The 24,893-nt window shown below is 35.4% G+C and overlaps 1 protein-coding gene across 2 annotated transcripts in view; it reads left to right on the forward strand.

Moving 5' to 3' along the window:
- Positions 1–444: 444 nt before the first annotated feature.
- LOC128245408 (alkaline phosphatase-like) overlaps positions 445–24,893 on the forward strand; it is a 29,774-nt gene continuing 5,325 nt past the window's right edge. Inside the window, exons 1-8 of one of the 2 annotated variants that reach the window (XM_052963544.1) lie at positions 445–492; positions 886–1,020; positions 18,895–19,115; positions 20,032–20,206; positions 21,834–22,003; positions 22,521–22,622; positions 23,518–23,620; positions 24,183–24,323. In XM_052963544.1, the coding sequence (XP_052819504.1) occupies positions 942–1,020; positions 18,895–19,115; positions 20,032–20,206; positions 21,834–22,003; positions 22,521–22,622; positions 23,518–23,620; positions 24,183–24,323 (991 nt within the window). In that variant the 5' untranslated portion in view covers positions 445–492; positions 886–941. Of the gene's footprint in view, positions 493–885; positions 1,021–1,150; positions 1,346–18,894; positions 19,116–20,031; positions 20,207–21,833; positions 22,004–22,520; positions 22,623–23,517; positions 23,621–24,182; positions 24,324–24,893 lie in introns of those variants that run through there. The other variant, XM_052963546.1, reaches the window with a different exon arrangement.

The raw sequence follows: 24,893 nt of genomic DNA on the forward strand, positions 1-24,893 counted from the left end.
AAATTCTTAATTGGCATTCAATGGCTTCGCCTTTCTGTATTTATGATCAGGGTACATCTTCTTTTATGACCTAAATTTCCAATTAAATCGATAATTGACATGGGTATGTGGACTAATTGGCATGTTGTACCACTTTAGCGAGTGTGATAAACCGAGTGATTTAGAAGACGGAAATCACGAACCAGCGCGTGGAGTTAATGCAGACGATCTAGAACTATAGCAGTTTCGATTATTTATTTATTTTTTCAAAAACGAAAAACCACGAATTTAAGTACCCACGAAATTGTAATTTTTAGGGAAACCATGAAATTTCATGCCAACGAATATAAATGATTTCACAGTACATAAAATACCCTTTTATAGACGGGTATAATTGAAGCATTTGATAAATATTTGTATAATATCCAGTTTCAGGAAGAATATTTCATCTAACGAAATCTTAAACTTCAGTCGAACGATGCGGATTAAAATCAGTTTATCCATTGGATTATTGTAATATATCTTTATATTGACTGTTTTGATAACCAATATGAAGATTGGCTTCTTTAGTGAAACCACCGGCCAGCGGCCAGTGGTCAGGCCCCAATATTTTGCACGATAGTATGTCCCTTAAAAACTGAGTCAAGCTAATCGCATTATTATTGTGTGGGTGTAATTTATATGATATCTCCATTTTGAAGTATAATGGGGCTTTTTATTGAAATTAACCTGTAGATACCAATTAATTTTGAGAAATCAAGTTTATGTAATTAAGCTAAATGCAATGTGTATATTTTATCAGGTTACATTATATTTCTTCAGGTTACCTATTAACCAACCACTGGCCTGTACCTTAATAGCGACGTTTTCTCTTATCGCGGTATAAATGTACATGGTATTTTACAGATTTGCGGCTTACGGTTACATCTTGTACCTCGACTACAGGCATCCGATTTAAAACAATGGACGTACTTAAGGTTATACTGTGCTTGCTAAGTGTAATTACTTTGGATGCGCAAACATATTCGGGCTTAGGGGAAAGTAAGTTTTAAATATAGACTTATGTTTTATTGTAATTATAATAAGTTGCATTTAAGGAAGCTGCAAGAAATGCTAGAAACTTAAGATCGATATTGTTTTGCATATTAAGTGTTTGCTTCATAAGGTTGCATATAAACCAACTACTGGCTTCTTCTTTAATACCGACGTTGTCTCTTATCGCGGTAGGGATACACATGGTATTTTACAGTTTAGCGGCTTACAGTTTGCGGCATTCGGTTTGAAATAATGGAAGTACTAAAGGTTATACTGTGCTTTTTAAGTCTTGGCACCTTGGATGCGCAAAATTACTCGGGCAAAGGAGAAAGTAAGTTTGAGATATACACATTTTTAATTACAATTCAATTCTAATAATTTTATAAGAATGAAAGGCCACACTTCAATCAAAGTACATAAATTCAAAACAACGACAAAAGTAAAGTTACATGAAAATTTACATAAACAGTATGAGCAGTACAGTTGTATGGATGGTGGTCGATAAGGCAAAACTGCATGTCATCTACTTGTATTAAAGATATGGATGATACATTTACAGATATAAAAAAAAGTTCTTTAACATTTTTTGTTGTAAGTTTATTGTAAAATACATTTAGAGTTGAGTTTGAGTCTTATAGACATACAATTGTGTTTTATTGTAATTTTAATTATAATTAAAGTTCCATTTAAAGAAGCTGCAATATTTGCAAGATCAATAACATTCTGTGTTTTGAAGTGATTTCCCTGTTCCCGTTCATACATGAACTCACATTTCGGAACGATAACAAGACAGCCAGTCGGACAGACAGACAGACAGAAAGGCAAACAGTTTATTGACTTGCACATAGTTCATCGTCATAACACATACATTTTGTAATACATTTTGTCAACGTGTATAAGCAATGATAATAATAAAGAATAATAAATACACATTACAACATAAAAATATGTCGAAAAAACAACAATAATACATAATAAATAAGAAGGTAAACATAGCTTATAAATGTTATTAAGTATTGGCATTTAGTAAGCTTGAGAAGAAATGATTATATTTATTGTGCGGTAACATAATTGTGCTGTTGAATAATGACGAACGCTATTTGTTGAGCTGGGTACTTGTCGTTGAACAGACGGTTTCGTCAAAAAACTTCCACAAACTTCTTTTATTAATACATTTATGCTGAAGCGCTCGTGAATATTGATGCTATGTCGTTGTGCAAAGACTGTTACATGATAAGAAAAAAATGTACTGCTCTTTTTTTTTTTTACATGAAACGTGCTTTTGATAATGTTAGTTTACGTACATAGGCTGAAGCTTTATAGAGCAGGAGTTGGCGGTAAAATGCTTAGACGTGTTAAAAATATGTATTCCAATGTGAAATACTGTCTAAAAATGTAGCTTGTTGTCTGATTACTTTGATTTTGATGTCGGCCTTAAAGAAGCGAAAATAATGTCCCCGATTTGATTTGCCCTTTGCGTCGATGATCTTGAGCTATTTTTAGAAGATAATCCTGTTAGCGGTCTTACCTGAGATGATATCACTGTTATGCTGATGTTATTTGCCGACGATATGGTAGTAATGTTATTTCGGAAAAGGAGCATTAAAGGTGAAAATTAAAAAGGGACATATAAAAATAACTATCTTGAAACAGTTGATGTTAATATCTTGGAACAGTTGATGTTAATATCTTGGAACAGTTGATGTTAATATCTTGAAACAGTTGATGTTAATATCTTGGGACAGTTGATGTTAATATCTTGGAACAGTTGATGTTAATATCTTGGAACAGTTGATGTTAATATCTTGAAACAGTTGATGTTAATATCTTGGAACAGCTTTTACCTACACCGGGTCTTTTTTCTAAACCAAGAATCCAAAGCAGGAGAAGGTATTAAGGCTCTCAAGTTTTTATAAATAATACAAAGCATTAAATTTGAAACCTAGCTTTCTTTGTCAATTGTTTGACGCTTATGTTGGAGCAAGCGTGGTCCTCACTCTTTACCGAGAAAACCACCTGTCTTCAAGCGAATCAGACAGGTCTCTGACAGTAAGGGCAGTCTAAATGTCCATGTATAATAAAACATACTCTAAAACTACGAAAAATGTTTTTCATCCAATTAGTATCCGCATTTGTTTTACTAACACGTTCAACCTTTCAAATTGTAATTCATAAATGGCAGCGAAGTAATTTGGTGCTGGATTCATGCCCTTTTAAATTTAAAAAGCGAATTTGTACATATAAAAATAACTATCTTGAAACAGTTGATGTTAATATCTTGGAACAGTTGATGTTAATATCTTGGAACAGTTGATGTTAATATCTTGAAACAGTTGATGTTAATATCTTGGGACAGTTGATGTTAATATCTTGGAACAGTTGATGTTAATATCTTGGAACAGTTGATGTTAATATCTTGAAACAGTTGATGTTAATATCTTGGAACAGCTTTTACCTACACCGGGTCTTTTTTCTAAACCAAGAATCCAAAGCAGGAGAAGGTATTAAGGCTCTCAAGTTTTTATAAATAATACAAAGCATTAAATTTGAAACCTAGCTTTCTTTGTCAATTGTTTGACGCTTATGTTGGAGCAAGCGTGGTCCTCACTCTTTACCGAGAAAACCACCTGTCTTCAAGCGAATCAGACAGGTCTCTGACAGTAAGGGCAGTCTAAATGTCCATGTATAATAAAACATACTCTAAAACTACGAAAAATGTTTTTCATCCAATTAGTATCCGCATTTGTTTTACTAACACGTTCAACCTTTCAAATTGTAATTCATAAATGGCAGCGAAGTAATTTGGTGCTGGATTCATGCCCTTTTAAATTTAAAAAGCGAATTTGTACATAATCTGTTATTATTTGGAACATAAATCCATAAAGAAAAGTTCATTGACTAATATTAATTATATGTTTGCCCTTCAAAAAAGAGGAAGGAAATAATAATTTGTAAAATATAAATATCAGTGAGTTTTTTCTCCACAAACCAGAAATAGAAAATTGACAGCTACGTCATCAGCTATAATTTTTCGCGAGGTGTGTTCCAAAGGGAGCGGCGTAACAAACACTATTTTCAAAAGGGTGTATTTAGAAAAAAAACAAAACATTATACTGATAACACTACAAAATAAGCATATAAGAAACTTACTTTTTTTCTTTTCTTTGTAATTATGCCATGCATCGTTGTGACCATACTTTCTATCTAAATAGTTATGCTTATATTTATAATATTTTGTCACGTGCTCTTTCATACCATTTTTGCGACAATAAACATTTATGTCTTTCTGGGTTTGGGTTTGTTTGTCGTGTATTTAAAGTTTAATACACCGGTTGTGGGTTAATGTTGAAAGCCTCGACTTGGAAAATAGTAGCAGAAGCTCCGAATGAATAGAAGTCTCAAAATGATATGTCAGTGACTTATTTTCCCCCAAGGGTCTACTTTGGGTCAACTATTCCAAAAATGGTTCTTTAAAAATTCGATCGGTCTCTTTTATTCTTATAATGTCCAGTTTGTTGGCTTGAATAGAGAATTATTCGCGAAGGAACTCAAAGTCAACTCGCCGGTGCGTTTTTCTCAAAGCAAATACTCCAACCACGAAAACACATACCCGTTAGTTAATTATTCGAGAGTAGTAGCTGTGGCTGTTTTTTTAAATATCGAGAATTATATAAAGCGCGTTTGTTTTCTATTATTATAATTATCCTAAGGTATAGATTATTTAAATGGTGTCAATATTACATCAAAATTTGATTGCAATACTAGACGACGATTGACGTCGACGTGCAGGCAAGACAGTTACATCGTTCGTAAGTGGTTAGGGACCGGATGAACATTTATAAACTATAATGATGACTGCGCTATTTGCGACATTCTGATAAATATGTTGATATGACTGTAATGATTCAAAAACAAATGCATACATTTCATATCTGTCTGGACAATATTCATGGAAGCCATTTATATTTGACTTTATGCTACTGGCAAATCATTTGATATGAAAAATAACATAACATTAAAACAATAAAGTGCATATACATTCAATTTGTAGTATTTCCGTGTACTAATATGGTTTAAAACGCCTAGGTGCAGTGTTTGAATTTAACTGTTAACTAATGAGAATGTACTCTCTGACTTGCTTTTCTTGAGAACGAGCACTTCATTTTTAAGTTTAAGATTGTTAATTTTCCTTTCATGTTTTTTGATGTCACAGTGCCACTTAGGGTTAAATATTTAGAGAAAAAACGTTTCTCAAATGAATGTGGTGTCAGCATTTTCGAAAGTTTTTGTAAAATGCACTTTTATGTGTATGACCTAATGTGGCAAATCGGGTCACGGACACTACGGACCATGGACATTACGGACCAGACACTACGGAGCAGATTTAGGGACACTACGGACCAGATTTAGGGACATTACGGACCAGATTTAGAAATTTACGGACCATGATTTATATTGTTTTTAAACATTTGTTTTTTTAATTATTCACTCATTGGTCTGAAATTTGTTAATAAATACTATCTGGCAAATCATAGGGAGTGTTTAAACTTAGATACTGAAAGCTGGAACCTCTCAGCAAATGTTGTTATTTGCTCAAGTATCGTTGTTGAAGACCACAATTTTCATATAAGCGTCAACAGCTTTGTTTTTGCGCGTTTTTTTAATTGGCATTAGCACATGATGTTATCAATGTATGGTCAACATGTCTAAATATCTAACGGGTAAAGAAAGTCTTGGTGATCTGGTGGGTCAAGTGTTGATACTCTATTTTTTTTGAGCCCAAATAAAACCAAACTATTTTTATAATATATCTTATTTTTTCGCTGCTATATCGATATCATAGAGTAAAATATGATAAAATTAAGTGTTTTCAGATGAATTATCGGGAAAACTCTTTAAACAATAAACTTCTTAGTTAAAATAAACAGATCACTTCTTTATAAAGCAACATAAAAAATTAGGTATTTAGAAAGTCACGTGATATGCATATTAAGTAATGACGATGTGCGCGCTAATGTGACTTGAAGGGCCATTCTGTGTTGTCCTCAGAGTCGGAATATTCCTGAATTATATATGAAAATATTATAACATCGTACATACATTCTTACATACACACGCACACATACATACGCACATATACACGCACGCGTACATAACACGCAAACATTCACTCAAATTCGCACATGCATACGAACGCACGCAAACACTTACATATGTTTTAGCTATTTTGCATGTGTTCATTAACGGCGGAGTATGTTCACATGTGTTTTAAATGTATGCATACGCTTCATAGCTGGTCTTTATTGATTTCTGCATCATCAGCGTATGGGTTGGCCGAAGGCTTTACTTGTACCTGTAGCACACCAAAATGTTCTCGTAGTATAACAGGCGATACTAGGGTGACACTCTTGCACATAACCGGTGGCAAACAGCGCTTTCCGATGACTCGCGTGATTCGACATCGAAGTTTCAAGTCCTTTACTTGCTTTATATTGAGTGAAAGATCTCTATGACTAAAATTGGTAAATTAATTGCAATTTATCATTTAACCTTTAATTGGCTTCAAAATGTATCGAAAATAATGAATTGGTTTGACGAATGCTATACAATAAGTGAACCATGGTTTATGAATTATAATTGAACCCTTTTAAACATAGTATACATGGTATTTGGACGAACTATAAACTCATCATGATATAAGGCTTATCAGCTTGTACATGTAGGTCAGCGGATATACAAGTGTTGTTTATAAATTTCAGACACCAGAGAGATGTTAACCAGTTATTTATAGTTCGCCTGTTCAGATAATTCGGTAAAATTAGCTTATACGACTGCGCAGTAACTGGAGCAGTAGTTTTAGGTGTATATTTAAATAGTGGTGAGTTCAAGTAGATTTCCATCTTGTAAATTTTAGTATAATAGAAGCTATGGAATAACAGTTGATATAATTATGGTAGCATCGAGATATTAAAAAGGACAATAAATTGACTTATTCAGCCATGTAAAAAGGAATGGGAAAACACCCACCTTGAACATGCTAGGAGGATCAAGAATAGAGAGAGACTTGAAATTTGTAGGTTATACATGATCGCAGATATTGGCTTTACGATGTTCAACTGTGTTCTATGATTAACTCGAGGCATTTGGAAAAGCTGCAGTTTTCTATTTTGTATTTACAATGATTTACAATTCACTATTGAAAATACATTTAATGTAAAAGTACGGATGAGTTAATATTTTACTCTCATACTGAAATTATGCCACTTATAAATCAATGAAAACAAATTTGATTTCCCTAATTAAACACTTACCATTACATTCTTTAGCATCTGCTTAGCAACGAATGGCAAATCTTTTACGCTTCACATTTCACGCAAACTTCTGATTATACATGCACGCCACCACACCGGTTTTTGTTTTTTTTGGCATACAGATTGGCTCCAAAACGGCCAACGTGAACATTTACGTCCGAAAACAGAAAAATGCGTATTAAAAGTGTTTCTATGTGGTTAAGCTGTACTGTGTACTGAAACAATCTGACTAATTGATGTTATAAATTTTTTTTTCAAATTCCAGGATATTAAAGTCAGAAAAGTTCATAATACATCATGAAGACCAACAATAATATTATGTTCCTTTATATACTTTTCTACGATAGTGCATCTATAAAGTGAATGTTCAGTTCACTCCCTTAAACAAGGAAATGTACGTAACAATATTTGTCATCTTATTGAGAAATTCATATCTGATTATGTTGAACTATCTTATTATAAGTAAGTGTAAGTTCATAATCTATATAGTTGGTGAAATCTAGATGGTCTGGTGGATATGCTACAGCTTTGATACGCATGGTTCAAATCCCAATTTGGCTGGCTATAGATTTGTTTTCTTTTTTTATTAATTTTACTGAATTGCTGAGCGTACTCTGTGGCACTTCAGTTGCGATATAGAACAAAATTACTGAGTATACAAACGCTTGTCATAGAGCAAGCATAGTATAACGAATGTAAATGACCGGGAAGGTCACTGCTGCTGCGTCTGAAAAAATGACCAATGTAACGACGTCACACCAGTCCTCAAGCAATGAATCCACCAGTGCTTGCAGGGCTTTGATTATTTTCATTAATGATTTCTTTAATAACATTCTTACTCAAAAGAGTAAAGTTCACATTTCCGCTTTATAATAATAGAGTTCTGTATCGAGATGTACCGCAAATGATAACCTTTACCCGTGCAAGGTTTTTAAGGTTAAATGTTCTAATAAACATGACCCAGTATAAATCTCGAATTTGTTTATCTTTTAGAGCAAACGCAGTGCAAAAGATTTCTGGATTACACTCGAATAATTCGCGAGTTTACAAACCTCTGATGCACCCAGAGTAGAAACATATTAGCTTTTGTATTTTCACAAATCAGCAGTTGAATTGAGTCGGATTGGCTTGTTTACAATAATACCTAACAAATAATAATGTTTCATAAGAAAATATCGTTAAGACTTCAAAAACATCAGTTTAAAAAGCAGAAATCAACACGCGACACTGGCACTATACCGGATCCTAAGATATCTTGGATCGCAGAGTAAGATTTTCTTTGCGTTGTTTAGTTGTGCACTTCCGTTGAACGCCTCTATTTCAGCTTTAAAGCCGGGCACGAAATGAAGCATACCTGTCTAAAAGTAGCATGGTACATATGAACGACAGTAGTGTGCATCATGCTGTCAATGGAAAAGGAAATGTATCGGGGCATGTAATATACGTAGTTTACCACGATTACCACGTGCAGGCTCGTCATAACGTTCTACATCTTACACTTGTAATAAATACCACCGCACGTGTTTATATTCATCATAATCATGGTGTTTACTTTTGATGGTAATCTGACCTGAGCTTGTGTTTGTGTGAGTGAGGAGTGTTATGATTTAGATCTTTAGGAACACCTCAGCCGTTTTCCATCGAAAACAATATCGGATGTATATGGACGGTTTATAATGTAAGAAATCTTAACATTAACTACGCTGCAAGTAGATCGCGTAGTAATTTCTATTTAGACCTGATGTCTTTACTCTTGGGAATCTTACTATTTTTGCAATAACACACTTTGTTGGCAATCAATTTAAAATAAGTGATACATAATACACATCAAAACGCTACAATTTTTTACGAACTTCTTCCACTGATGTACCGGAATACATTCGAAGTTGTTTTCGAAGGAAAAAGACCGAATTTTAAATGGCTTTAAATTTGTCTTTCTTAAACATTCAGAATTGTGATACACGGTGAATCGTTCGTGTCACTGAAACTTAAGAACACTTATTAAGGACTGCTTTATTGTAAATAATGCAAAGCAAACAGCAGGTTCTAAACGCCACTAAGTTGCCCCTCATGTCCTTGCATTTATTATCACAGGTGGATAAACAATGTTTATTTACCCGTATGATTACATGCTGCAAGATGATTTGTAATGGTATCAGTCAGGGATAGTACCTAATATTATACGTCTTATTTTTACCTGTAATCGTATCCAGTATGATTGTGTCGACCTGTTAAATAATTACTTAGTTTATGTTGGAGTTTTATTTAGCTCACTCTTTCTTCTGTGGATGAAGATTATACTCTTTTTTATTCATTGAACTACAGAAAAATAAAGCAGGTTTGCGTGGCGCCCGAGGTAGCTTGCTCTATTTTCTGTAGATCAAAAGTAGGCTCTAACTTATTTGGCGATCTACAAAAAAATAGAACAGGCGAACATGGCGGCCGAGGTAGCCCGTTTTTTTTGCGCCCGAAGTAGCTCAGTCTTTTTTCTGTATATCAAAATTAGACTCTCACGTATTTGGTTTTAATTGGTGCATCTGTCAAAATTGTTTATCGTAAAAAAATAACATAACATTTGCAAAGTCCTCGATTTTCGTCGGCCGCCACTAAAAATGCGAACACCAATATGTATAGAAGGAAGTTCTATAAATATACGTATACAAATATGTATATATATATTTATATGTACACTTAGATATTTCCGTATGCTACCAAATTCCTTTTTAACTTATGAATACACATTTCTAATTGTCTAGATGTACAAAATCAATGATTTGCCATTGAATAGCAGTTTCTTATGTATAGACAGTAACGCGTTTTAAAGATGCACTCTCACAGATTAAACGTTTTGACAACTTTGTGTTTTTTTGGTCATGGAACGAACCAATGTTTGAGAAAATGCATGGACACCAGTTATATAATGACAGCTGACAAAAAATAGATCGCAGATATTTATATTTAAGTTTAAACATTGATGTTTAATGCATTTTTCTTAAACCGTTAGTAAACCATAAAACATTAATTTTCGAACGGAAATGTGAAAATTTGCAATCAGATCTTTTGTCAGCAATCTTATATCATTGGTTTGCAGATATTTACGCAAACAATTGCTCTTTCCACGACAAAAATAAAAATAGGTTGTAAAAACTGTATATCTGTGAGAGTGCAGATTTAAAGGGACACATAACATATAGGTTACACTTGAGAATGCAATTTTATGTTTAACTCATTTGATTTTAATGATCAAATAAAAAAAGCATATGATTTGTATACAGCTTAAAGCATATTTATTGAGATTAGCATAGTTATGGTACATCCTATATTGTGCCCCTTAAATGCCCCTTTCGAAAATGATGTTCCACTTTACATGGACTCAGTTGATATTTTGTGGTCTGTTACAAAATACTTCAGCTAAGCCTAAAACAGGCAGGGAAGGTCGGCCTTTCATTATTAGGCTCTTTACAAAAACGTTATTGCCTTAATTTGGGAAAGGCGTTAATGCACTCTCCTGCATAAATCCTTAATGATTTTAAACTACATATTAAAACACACACTAAAATGCAAACTCACTTTAAAAACGGTAGGATCGGCGCTTATTTCGAAGGTAGGTTCGGGTAACTCGAGCTATAAGAATTATTTAATTTGACCAGATCTTAGTAAAGATCGAAATATATTACATAATTTTATTATGATATCACGCCTCAGACAGAAAAAAACGAAACGCCATTGGTCTAGGACCGGTCATTCGGTGACCCCATATTTTTCCATATTGGGTCATTGAAATGTATTGTTCCAAAATGGCGTCTAGTTAATAATTCCGACGAATGAAAAAAAAACATATCCCATAAATTTATCAATTAAAACGGGTTATCGGCGTGATTTATACGTTACGGAGTTAGTATTTGACCCGATATGAGATGTACGGGCGCAGGAAACAATAGTCGGGTTCGGGCTTTGCTCTAATGCGCTATGGTTTCTTTTGCCACGATTAACTCATATCAGGTCACATTCTTACCCCGTAACTTAATATATTATCCCCTGAATTAACATAACAGACCAGATGTAATAAAACGAATATCACTCAGACAGGCTTAAACAGGATGTTCGAATTAATGGAGTCGGCGGAGTGGCGTTTATTTACAAGCTACTTGTGTGCATCAATTTAAAATCAGTTTTATGATCATAAACCTCTCACGTGTGATTTAAATTTGTATGCTAGTCTTAAAAGTGCACGAAATAGATTAATGCAAAGTGCATATGATCGTGGTACAGATAATGAAGACACTAGCACGTAGCTATTAAGTGACTCGCTCATTGTTTGTAAAATGCACTTTTATAATTACGAAATAAAGCGTGGTAAGTCATTATGAGTGTTCAGACAAAAATACCAAAAGCTGGAAAACTTCAGCAAATGTCGATATTTGCTCAAATATCGTCTTTGGAGACCACAATTTTCATTAGCGTTTATAACGCGATTGAAAATGAATTACGGCTGTGGTGTTGCGTGATTGGTTGATTGACATTATGTTATCAATGTATCCTTAACAGGTCATCATGTCCATCTAATTGTTAAATTCCCGTTGGCCGTGTGGACTAGCCGGCTGTTTTTTACTTTTTTCTTGACTTTACCAGCTTGGGCTCGAACCCCACTAACACTATAATAGTACTTTGTATGCTATAACTGTATTTTTTTTCTGCAATTTCGATATCATAGAGAACATAATGATAAAATAAGTGTTTTCAGATGCATTACCGGGAAAACTTATTTTTGGTCCATAACATGAGCGAGTCACCTAAAGGTTACCATTTTTTATCTGTACCTAAATTAGCAATAACAACGTAACGTCGTTTTTTACACTTCCCTATTCTGCACACTGCTAATACCACTCCTCACTTCAATGGATTTTACTCCTGCAAACATTTATACATACTGCCGAAAATGGTACCAAAATAATCATGAATAAATCATATCTTTTTTGTTAGACTCATATAAGTCAAATAAGTTAAATATGAAAATACATCAATTAAAAAAAGTTTTGCATCAACCTACATTGTGAGCCTTTAACTCGTTGGTATTCACTAGTTCGGAAATTAGCTCATTTGGCTAATGTTTCTTGTTATTTCACACCCACAGGGGTAGGTTGCGTTGTAACACACCCCTTTGACAACGAACTCCTACCCCCATTTTTTTTTAAAATCCCAGACTTATTAATAATGATGGGGGAACTGTTACTTAAGATAACTTACAAAAACACGATTTGTTATTCTGTTAGTTATGTAAAGGGTGACGACTTGCCTCTGTATTTTCCCATAAATGCTGAGATGACCCTGCTCAAGAGTATGGAGGCTATTCGTTGCCAAAAGTCCAGACGTGTAATTCCCACAATGGGCTTCTTAATCGTACTAAATATCTCTTACATTTGTCAATGTAGACGTGCTTTTTGTTGTTTCTATTTGTCAGTTTTTCCGTATTGATTTGTCATTTGTTATTATAGTTGTCAAAATGTATATTTGTCAGATCGACCCTGTATAAACTCACTAAAACATAGATCGTATAACTTGCCTTTAACAATATGATGATGTAATTTAGAAAGCCGAATCATGCATATGTAAAACTGCAATCCTACAGTCGACACTCGCATTCGTAAAATGAACATTTGCAGTTCAACAAGTCCAGGTTTACAAAAGTGAATTGACAACTTCAGAATTACAAGGATAGACGATTTCGCCTATACCTTATATGGTAAATGCCACCGAAAGAAACGAAGGTGAATGGGCGGAGCTAACGAATCAGATTTTCTTTCGTTTATTTCCGTCGAATCAAGCAAGGGAGATAACATCTTCGAGTACTCTCTCTTTATTTCACAATAAAAACTAAAATTAACTTCATCTTTTATTTTATTTTGACGATCAATGTTCCTAAATGGGTTATAAATCACCATATTATTTAGTCAATTGCAGTTGGGTGTATCTGAGCTGGGCTCACGGACCCAGATTTATACTGCCACTGTCAGTTGTTTTTTTACTTATATACCCAAGCAAGCAAAACATTTTCATTTATTTTATTTACAAGTGGACCATGTACGGCCTGTGTCCCCCCCAGTTGGCCCGCAAGTAAACTTAAAGGTTAATTTCTTTGTCAAAATTTATCAGAAAAAAAACTTAATTACGCCATAATGCACCAATTCAGACTAAAATTATTTAAAATATTCTAGGGGGAGTACCCCTAAACCCCACTTCCCACATTTTAAACATATTAATGTAATGCCCACTCGAGGGATCATGTCCAAAAAGTTGTGCCCCTAAGTAACGCCCCTCTAACGCAAGTCCCTGTTCAAACCCTGCTCCAGCAAACCCACGAAACTTTTTATGGACATCATAATGATATCCACCTAGTTTTGTCTGATGTTATACATGTACTATCTTAATAAACATGTATGGTGCAAACGTGTAATTTCAATACATCATTGAAACAAAATATCCATGTGGATGGAAGAACAGCCCTCCAACCCACTTGTGTCCCCCAGTTATGAATTACGGGATCTGCCACTGTGAACCATAACAATCAAGTGGGGGATTTCAAGAACATGAAAAAATAGATATCGTGAGTATTAGATTAGAAAAACAAACGCGCGATTTTTCCCCTCTAAAAGGGCTAGGTCCGCTTCACCTAAATGTGAAAAAAGCCCTGACTGTTGAGTGTGGGTGGGGTATAAAAGGTAGCATCAAGTAATAATTGTTTATTAGCAATAAATTGACTTCATCATTAAAATACTTTATTAATTACCTATAAAATAATATTCGTTACAGTATAATGTACGAGTTATATGAAGTTGTAATCTAAGTGTATTTTATCCATACAGTTCCAGCTACCAGGTAAGAAACCTCTGGGGCATCTTAGTGAATAATTTCAACTTAATGAAAATTTAGATTTTTTTCTTCGTAAATTTTAAATTATCTAATATTACTTGCAATCTTAAACATTGCAAAAAGGCAAGAAAGTGTCCTCTAATGGTAGAATTTAAAATCGTGTTTATAGTAATTTAAAGCTGCACTCTCACAGATTGACAGTTTTGACAACCTTTTTTGTCCCAGACTCGGCTGATTTTGGCAGCAATGCTTTCTATACAAATAATAAGATAACTCACACTAAAACAGATCTAAATTTTATACACAACTTTATAAACACGACTGAATCGTCTGTTGAATAGATGCAACGAGAATAATACTCCAATTGGTACAATGAAAAATGAAAATGTGCAGTGTAAAATGTAAACATACAACCGATGAGTTGGCGGTTGTAAAATGTAAACATACAACCGATGAGTTGGCGGTTGTAAAATGTAAATTGGTAAATCATCAATGTTACAAACCTAAAATACACACATACACGTCTGGACTTTTGGCAACGAATAGCCTCCATACAAGAGGCCATAACTTTGTCAAATCGCAACCAAACTATACACTTTTGGGCTTTCCTTGTAGAGTTAATACCAAGCTTTAAGAAAATGTACACCTTTACTGAAAATAAATGCAATTTCAATCCTGAAATGCAAGAAAAACACGTTACTCGACGAACCAACAGGGATTTAATTAGTTTCTAATTTGTGAAGAATCGTTACTTATTGCTGAAGACGACTCTTATGATAAAGGTAATTGCTATAATTACACATGCGCATATAGCCTATTATTTGCATAAGCAAAGACGCAATTTCAGTGTCAAGCTTAATCACGAAGAAATAGCATAATAAATTCTTACCTGTACTTGGAATACAACCTACATTTTTAGCAAATGAAATTACAGACAGGCATAAATTAAGTGCTAGACTTAATCATTAAGAATTATTTCACGGGTGTATTAAGTTCCGTCCATTGCCACTAATCCGATCTACAATCCCTGCATCAGATTTTGCGTTGTCAATGTATCAGCCAATGAGGTTGTATTCGAAGTCAGTTGTGTGACCTGAATTAAAATCTTAATGATTAAGAGGGGCTTCGCTTCGCTCGATCAGCCCATTCTTAATCATTAAGAGTTTAATTCAGTTCATCTCACTATTACATATCACGCATAACATAGCACGGCATTTAATATGTCGTCATTGATATATTGGTATAAATAGATGGTGAAAGAGTATTGTAGGGATATCAACGGTGTTGCAATGGTGATTAAAAAAACAACAACACAAAACTCACCACAACGAATCTTTTCACTTGTTAGGGAATCAAGCAGATGAACCAAATGAGTAGTCTTTCTACCATGGTTCTGTCGTGTTAGATCATAAATGCAACTGACCTGAAATCAAATGCGAAAACATAGTCGTGTATTTCGTTTAAACATAGTAGATACATTTCAGCTATATATATAGTAAAAACCACTGTATAATTGAACAGACGGGATCGGTTTAGAAACTAGAAATGTGTAGCTATGGTTGATTGCAAGTTATCTTCTGTATACAATTTCTAAATGGGAACGTCTGATTTATTCAACGAAATAGAGGAGAAGTGCCCATTTCAGTATTAGATCAATATATTAACATTGGTCTAGTCATTTGGATAGGCGGAACTTCCCGTTTATATTGTATAATACGCAAGGAATAATAAATAATGATTTAAAACGTAAATAAAAGTATTGATAGCATTTTTTCTTGCGTAAATGCTGTATGAACGCAGTCGGACAAGCGAGCAAATGACCAAAAAGCTCTAGCGCGCTTCATTTAACATACTCGCCCACTGTGTTCGTACAGCATACACGCATACAAATCCTACCAATCCTGGAATAGATTTCACAAAGGGAAATTCAAAAGCGATATTTAACTATTGGCCTAGCCACAAGTGAACACTTTACTTTTGGGTTACCCGATATAAAATATTTCACTAAATAAAACAATGTTTATTTTACAAGATGCAGGAAAAAATCGACAAGCCTTGTGATTTTGTTGACCAGTTTGAGTTAAGCCGACAGTACCGCAATATTGACAAGCCTTGTGATTTTGTAGACCAGTTTGAGTTAAACCGACAGTACCGCAATATTGACAAGCCTTGTGATTTTGTAGACTAGTTTGAGGTAAACCGACAGTACCGCAATATTGACAAGCCTTGTGATTTTGTAGACTAGTTTGAGGTAAACCGACAGTACCGCAATATTGACAAGCCTTGTGATTTTGTAGACCAGTTTGAGTTAAGCCGACAGTACCGCAATATTGACAAGCCTTGTGATTTTGTAGACCAGTTTGAGTTAAGCCGACAGTACCGCAATATTGACAAGCCTTGTGATTTTGTAGACCAGTTTGAGTTAAGCCGACAGTACCGCAATATTGACAAGCCTTGTGATTTTGTTGACCAGTTTGAGTTAAGCCGACAGTACCGCAATATTGACAAGCCTTGTGATTTTGTAGACCAGTTTGAGTTAAGCCGACAGTACCGCAATATTGACAAGCCTTGTGATTTTGTTGACCAGTTTGAGGTAAACCGACAGTACCGCAATATTGACAAGCCTTGTGATTTTGTAGACTAGTTTGAGTTAAGCCGACAGTACCGCAATATTGACAAGCCTTGTGATTTTGTAGACTAGTTTGAGTTAAGCCGACAGTACCGCAATATTGACAAGCCTTGTGATTTTGTAGACTAGTTTGAGTTAAGCCGACAGTACCGCAATATTGACAAGCCTTGTGATTTTGTAGACCAGTTTGAGGTAAACCGACAGTACCGCAATATTGACAAGCCTTGTGATTTTGTAGACCAGTTTGAGTTAAGCCGACAGTACCGCAATATTGACAAGCCTTGTGATTTTGTAGACCAGTTTGAGTTAAGCCGACAGTACCGCAATATTGACAAGCCTTCTGATTTTGTAGACCAGTTTGAGTTAAGCCGACAGTACCGCAATATTGACAAACCTTGTGATTTTGTAGACTAGTTTGAGTTAAGCCGACAGTACCGCAATATTGACAAGCCTTGTGATTTTGTTGACCAGTTTGAGTTAAGCCGACAGTACCGCAATATTGACAAGCCTTGTGATTTTGTAGACCAGTTTGAGTTAAGCCGACAGTACCGCAATATTGACAAGCCTTGTGATTTAGTAGACCAGTTTGAGTTAAGCCGACAGTACCGCAATATTGACAAGCCTTGTGATTTTGTAGACTAGTTTGAGGTAAACCGACAGTACCGCAATATTGACAAGCCTTGTGATTTTGTAGACTAGTTTGAGTTAAGCCGACAGTACCGCAATATTGACAAGCCTTGTGATTTTGTAGACTAGTTTGAGGTAAACCGACAGTACCGCAATATTGACAAGCCTTGTGATTTTGTAGACTAGTTTGAGGTAAACCGACAGTACCGCAATATTGACAAGCGTTGTGATTTTGTAGTCTAGTTTGAGTTAAGCCGACAGTACCGCAATATTGACAAGCCTTGTGATTTTGTAGACCAGTTTGAGTTAAGCCGACAGTACCGCAATATTGACAAGCCTTGTGATTTTGTAGACCAGTTTGAGTTAAGCCGACAGTACCGCAATATTGACAAGCCTTATGATTTTGTAGACCATTTAGTTAAGCCGACAGTACCGCAATATTGACAAGCCTTGTGATTTTGTAGACCAGTTTGTGTTAAACCGACAGTACCGCAATATTGACAAGCCTTGTGATTTTGTAGACCAGTTTGAGTTAAACCGACAGTACCGCAATATTGACAAGCCTTGTGATTTTGTAGACCAGTTTGAGGTAAGCCGACAGTACCGCAATATTGACAAGCCTTGTGATTTTGTAGACTAGTTTGAGGTAAACCGACAGTACCGCAATATTGACAAGCCTTGTGATTTTGTAGATCAGTTTGAGTTAAGCCGACAGTACCGCAATATTGACAAGCCTTGTGATTTTGTAGACCAGTTTGAGTTAAGCCGACAGTACTGCAATATTGACAAGCCTTGTGATTTTGTAGACCAGTTTGAGTTAAGCCGTCAGTACCGCAATATTGACAAGCCTTGTGATTTTGTAGACCAGTTTGAGTTAAGCCCAACACTCCAGTTTCATTACCGCAGTGTTGACTAGCTTAAAGTATTTCGTAGACCATTTTAAATTATGCCAAACATTCTTGTTACAGTACCGCAGTGTTGACTAGCTTAAAGTATTTTGTAGACCATTTTAAATTATGCCAAACATTCTTGTTACAGTACCGCAGTGTTGACTAGCTTAATGCATTTTGTAGACCAATTCGAATAAAGCCGAACATTTCTGTTTCATGGTCGCAGTCCTACAAGTCTAATGTATTTTGTAGACCAATTTGAGTTAAACTTTCAGTACCGCAGTATCGACAAACCTAATGTTATTGTAGACCGGTTTGAGTTAAGTCAAACATCCCCTTTTCAGCACCGCATTGTTGACAAGTATATTTTTTTCGTAGACCAGTTTAAAATTCAGCCAAACGATCCTGTTTCAGCACCGCAGTGTTGGCTAGCTTAATGTATTTCGTAGACCAGTTCGAATTAATCCAAACATTCCCTTTTCTGCACCGCAGTATTGAAAAGTCGTATATTTTTTGTAACCAGTTTGAATTAAACCAAACGACCCTGTTTCAGCACCGCAGTATTGGAATGACCTTGGCAAAGCTGATATTAACAAAGCCAGGAAACTTAAACCGAATATCGGTGTGGCCAAGAATGTTATCATCTTCCTTGGAGATGGTATGGGTATTTCCACGGTAACCGCTGCTAGGATACTTAAAGGTCAACTTCAAGGTCAACCAGGAGAGGAATCAAAATTAGTTTTTGAAGAATTCCCACATGTGGCATTATCGAAGGTAGGTTATCAATTGTAAGCCCATAACAAAACTCATTATCATTATCGTCTGTTTTTTTTATCTTGCAAAAACTTTAACCTTGGCCATAAAGTTTCAAAACCATACTTCTAAATACAGGATTTCAAAAGTGTTTTGAATAAGACTAGACCAACACCCAACCTCGGGTAAAGAACGGAGGCCCTTGGGCGGCGTAGGGCTGCACCGTGTCTAAATTAAGTTGGAAAAACAACCTTGCTACCAAGTTCCTTGGTTTTAACATTTTAACTGAGACACGTTCTATATGACGTATTTATAATATTTGTCATGTGTTTCCGGCCGGATAGAATAATCCGACCCGAGGGCACCTATTTCGCCAGGTAACGAGGCTTGCCATGATACCGGCTACGCAGCGTGACCGAGGGTCAGATATTCTATCCGGACCGGAAACACATGTTTTTATTTTTTTCGAACATACCTTAACTTACTTTTTGGTGAAAAAGCGCGGGTGGTGATGTTTACTGACAGTATGACGCGCAGTATATTTTATTAATTGCATACGTCAAGAAATTTCTTAAAAAACAACAACATCTTTTAACGGCTATTTTGTTTTGTTTTGAAGCTATATTTTTGTTTAGTTAATGTTTATATATATATATATATATATATATATATATATATATATATATATATATATATATATATATATATATATATATATATATATATATTTTGAAAACTCATAATAATTATTATAATGATTACATAAAGAGAAAATATGATAAACGAAATAAAATAATCCGTCACAGTGCGTGTCTCATTAAGCAAATCGGTGCCGGAAAGACTTTTCCAGCACGGCTGAATTCACCGGGAATCGCTATCCGGTGTGCTAGAAAAGCATTTTTGGCGTGGTCAATACACACTGCAACCTATCTTTCAGACATATAACCAAGATGCACAAACACCCGATTCCTCGGCAACAGCGACAGCCTACTATACGGGCGTTAAAGCCAATCTTGGCACAATGGGCTTGGATGCGAGCGCCCGTCGGTCAAACTGCTCCTTTACGGACGAGGCTAAAATAGAGAGTATCCTAGATTGGTCGTTGGCAGCAGGTATAAATAATTATTGTTAGAAAAAGTTAGTTGGTTCAAAACTATGTTTTACCAAAAGAAGGATAACCGTTTGAAAATAATATTTGTTACTTCTGTAACGCATCATACGAGCCCCAAGTATCTAGTGTTCTATATGAATCTATATGTATGTCGGCGTTTGATTTATTATTTTATCCAAAAATTCGTCGGTCAATTACCAACATTCAATATTACAATGAAAAATAAACGGACAAGTGAATTTGCCATAAACCTTGTGACAACGGTAAAGTTTCAAAGAAGTTAGTGTAAACGTAAAATGGCGTTTTATAGTAGGACTATTCTTATTTCGTCTAGTTTTCAAAAAAAAAGTCCAGGTCATAGCCTCGGTGTCGTTGTCGGCGGCGGCGTCATTGTTGTACAAAATGTTAAACCTAGCTCAAGATATAAACATGTGACTTAGCACACATATTACCAGAGGCAATACGCACATGTTAAGCAAAGCCGATCAATTTAATAATTTACGAGTTATGCCCGTTATTTGAAAGAATAACCAAATATGAGCTTTGGTGTTCACAGTTAAGAAGGGTTAACAGCACAAACAGTGAATAATCCAAGGATATTTTTTCACCACCAAGCGAATTCCGCCTGCACTGGTGGCACATGAAATGTCCGGTGATATTTTCAACAATACGTTGACACTATCACCAATACTGGAGTGATTTGACATGGAGATATAGTTTCATATAAAGAGGAATTTGAAACATGACAATGACATAGGAGTTTACTCGACGACCTTATGATGTGTTAACTACACGCCAGATCCAGAGATGTTCACTATGTCACCAATAAAGATAGGGTCAGAATTGTAAACACATTTTCCATGAACATAGGAAAACCTTTTGGTTTTTTCACCACTCGTGTTACCTGGACTACATCATTTATCCTTTTATCCAACGCACCATGACAGCAAAATTGGGGAAATGACATTTGCATGGGAGTCACTTGAAACATTGTTAAATTTACCTGTTCTCTTATACTGTCTGGTACATATATTGACATAGTCACCACAATTCGCTGATCCAGGTGGCGCATCTTCTGCCCCATTCGTTATGAATGTGCAAACATTGCGTCAATATGGTAAAAATATAAGCAAACATTCCAATATAATGGGCCATTTTCGTCTTAAATTAGCCACAATCATCTCGGGGGAGCACCCAAATCCCTTATACAACGTTCAGAGTCGAAGTTTGGCTGTTGTTTTTTAAGCGGAAGGAGAGCACGCCCTACATTTTGTGTCCAACATATTCCCTCTAACATCAAGTCCTGGAACCGCCCTTGACCACAACCAGGGTTACCCAAGCGACGACATAGGCCCTTTATGTCAACACACCAATGTAAAATGAGGTAACTGACAAGGACGAGAAGGTCTGTTATAAGCAGGGACATGGATGGCATAAGTGTATCTCTTATCCTTGCAGGTAAATCAGTCGGTATAGTTACCACCAACCGAGTGGCCCATGCAACCCCCGTAGTCCTTTATGTCATCACCCCAGAGTGAAATACTTTTTAGTAGTAAAATTGGCAATGGCATAACTGTTAGCTTAAGCACGGAGCATGAATGTCATATAGGTATAAGTTTCCCTTCCAGGTAAATCAGTGGGTATAGTTACCACCACCCGAGTGACACACGCAACACCCGGCGCTCTGTATGCCAGCATTCCAGAAAGGAATTGGGAGAATGACAATGACATGGCAGACGTTGCTAACTGCAGCGTTAAGGATATAGCGGCACAGCTGATAGAGAACCCGAATATTCAGGTGTTGTAAACTTGTTATCAGAGAGGTTACGAAACTAGACTTGAACGTGTACTAAAACGTGTAGCTACACGTTTACGTACTCGTTGAAGTTGAGTCTTAAAGTCGTTTGCAAAATTTCACTTTAAACCTGTACATGTAGGCTCGCTGATACTTGAAAAAACACTTTCAAAGTAAGGACCCATCTTACATGAATGATACTCTGAATGTGTACAGTGTACACACACGCTGATGACGTAGTACGCAAAAAGTAGGTCATATGTACCCGTAGACGTTTCGCAGGCTCTCGTGTCTGATGTACGAATTTAATTCATTGTCCTATACGTAAGTGTATCAGCATAAATCATTTACATTATTGTACAGACTTATATTTAGTGGTTCTTGTGAACAAAAACTGTATATATTATCTTAAGCAATATTATTACGAAATAACTATTTTAGCATTTTATTTTCCCTAAAGTTTTCAGTAAGAAAACTCATGATTTTGTACGCTCTGAATCATGCCAACTTTAATTTTAAGGTGGTTTTTGGTGGAGGACGGTCGAAATTTTTGATGAATAATACAGAAGACCCGGAAAATGGCATCATAACAGATGGAAGACTAGATCGGGACCTCGTTGAGGTTAGAATTTGACTTGAATTATTGTGTTTGCTATGATTCTGATTTATAGTAAGTAAATACACATGTTTGCATGTATATATATATATATGTGTGTAAATGGAAAAGTTGCATGTTTAACTATTTGCTGGCACTCACATCTGAAGCCTTTATAAAAGGCTTTAACAGCGTTTGAGTAGAATGACTTTACAGCAGACCATGAAAGTATGTTACTGATTTATCGGCTTTTGATGTTACCGCTATCGTTCTATTCATAGATTTCTGCAGCTAAAAAACGTTCAGTCAGTCAGTTGCGATCCACTGGATACATTTTGGCTAGTTGACTCTTTAAAATGAATTGATTGGTTAATCGTTTTTATTGGATATCTATTGACCAATCAGTATACATTTAGGATACCTTTGATTAAAACCAAAACCATTACGAGTTACTATTGGCGGAAGCTAAAAAATACTTTGCGACATTTAAAAAAACAACTTTAATTATTTCGGGAATAATTAAAACACATGATATGAAAATATATGTTATTTTGGCCGAAAAAAGGCTGCATAATTATTACACACATATGATACAGAACAATAGCAGCCAAATCACCCAAAACAAAAACTCGGCTAAAAAAATTAATTTGACAGAGCTACATGTCTAGCGGCCTGAATCAAAGATATGTCAGAAAAACGTAAAAAACGTAAATAGCAGCCCGACTTCCAGTTGCCAAATAATTGAACAAGTTCACCTGGTACTCCACACTTAAAGTAAAAAGATGCACCTCCTCTTCTAAAAGTACAAATTGTTTGATTACAGAGGCTCCAATTAAACCTAATTTTAAGTTTCTTCATTAATTGCAGCTTTTTTAAGACTTTTCAATGACACTGTTCTAAACATTTAACATTTTTTCCTTAGGAATGGAAGTCCATACAAAACGGTAAAGACCGCAGATACAAATATGTTTGGAACAAGACGGACTTTGACAACATCAATCCACAAGATACCGATTACGTTATGGGTAAACTTTTGTATTGTGTTGTTGTAAAGCTGTAACTGGGCAATATTGATGTTCATGGATCTAATTCATATAGATGTGTTAGCTAATCAGCTTTTAACCATTATTATAGTCGAGTGGACTGTAGTTTGAATAGAAGGACTTGTTACAAGCTCACATAAAAGTGGCTTGAGCCGTTTCTCGCAAGAAACCGCTACCTGTATTCACTTTGAAAGTCCACAAGAAGTTCTTTTGACGAGGCTCAAGATAAAGACACCTAGATCATTGTAGACTTTAATTTATTGAAGGCTATATTAAACTATAAATGTGTTTTTCCCACCGCAGTTAAACAAAATATAGTAACAATGCTGTTTATTTTATTTTTTTCATTCATGTTCTTTTTTATGTTTGCCGTATGACATGATAAGGATTTGAGCATGACCAAATATTAGGATATAGTTTTCTTGGATAGGAGAAAAGATTGTCCAAAACTATTATAGTCCCCGACTAATGCTATCACCTACGCATTCAAAATTTAAAACGTAAAACCGATATCACCTGCTAAATTTTGAACTTTTATTTTCAGGTCTTTTTGAAAGTAGCCATATGCAATACGTACTCGACAGAGATACAGATGTTGCAGGGGAGCCGACTCTGGCCGAAATGACGGAAAAGGCCATTGATATTCTAAAGAAAAACGAAAAAGGGTTCTTCCTATTAGTTGAAGGTATTATATTAGTGGCACATGGTCAATGTGTAACATATTTGGCAATTCTAAAAATTAAATGACTTAACAATTTGGACTGTACTGATTAATGCCTCTGAATCATTATTAATCTTCGATCTCCAACATTGGACATGACAATTTTCGTAGTGTATTACATTGCAAACGTAGTATCAGTTAAACAGTCAACGTCATTATCATGTCCCTTTGACTGATTCTTGCACTAATAGTTCCACGGTAGATAGACAGATAAATTTATTTCGGCATTGAGTGCATAACATGGACAATCAAAACAACATATACAGTAAACATAAAAATATTAGGTACATGCAAATATTACTGGTCCATGCCCTGCATACCAGCACCAAGGATAACTCAAAAAGGTCACAGGGAACCCTTATTTCCATTGAGGTCCTTACAATGTAAGGCTACAAAGATGTTTGAATCCAACTTTCTGCGGTATATCCATTTCAGTTCTTTTGATCAAGTTGTCCACATGGGATCTTTTGCCTAGTTGCTTGATCAAGTTGTCCACATGGGATCTTTTGCCTAGTTATTTGATCAAGTTGTCCA

The sequence above is a fragment of the Mya arenaria genome, chromosome 9 (assembly GCF_026914265.1).
Source record: "Mya arenaria isolate MELC-2E11 chromosome 9, ASM2691426v1".
Classification (NCBI taxonomy): Eukaryota; Metazoa; Mollusca; class Bivalvia; order Myida; family Myidae; genus Mya; species Mya arenaria.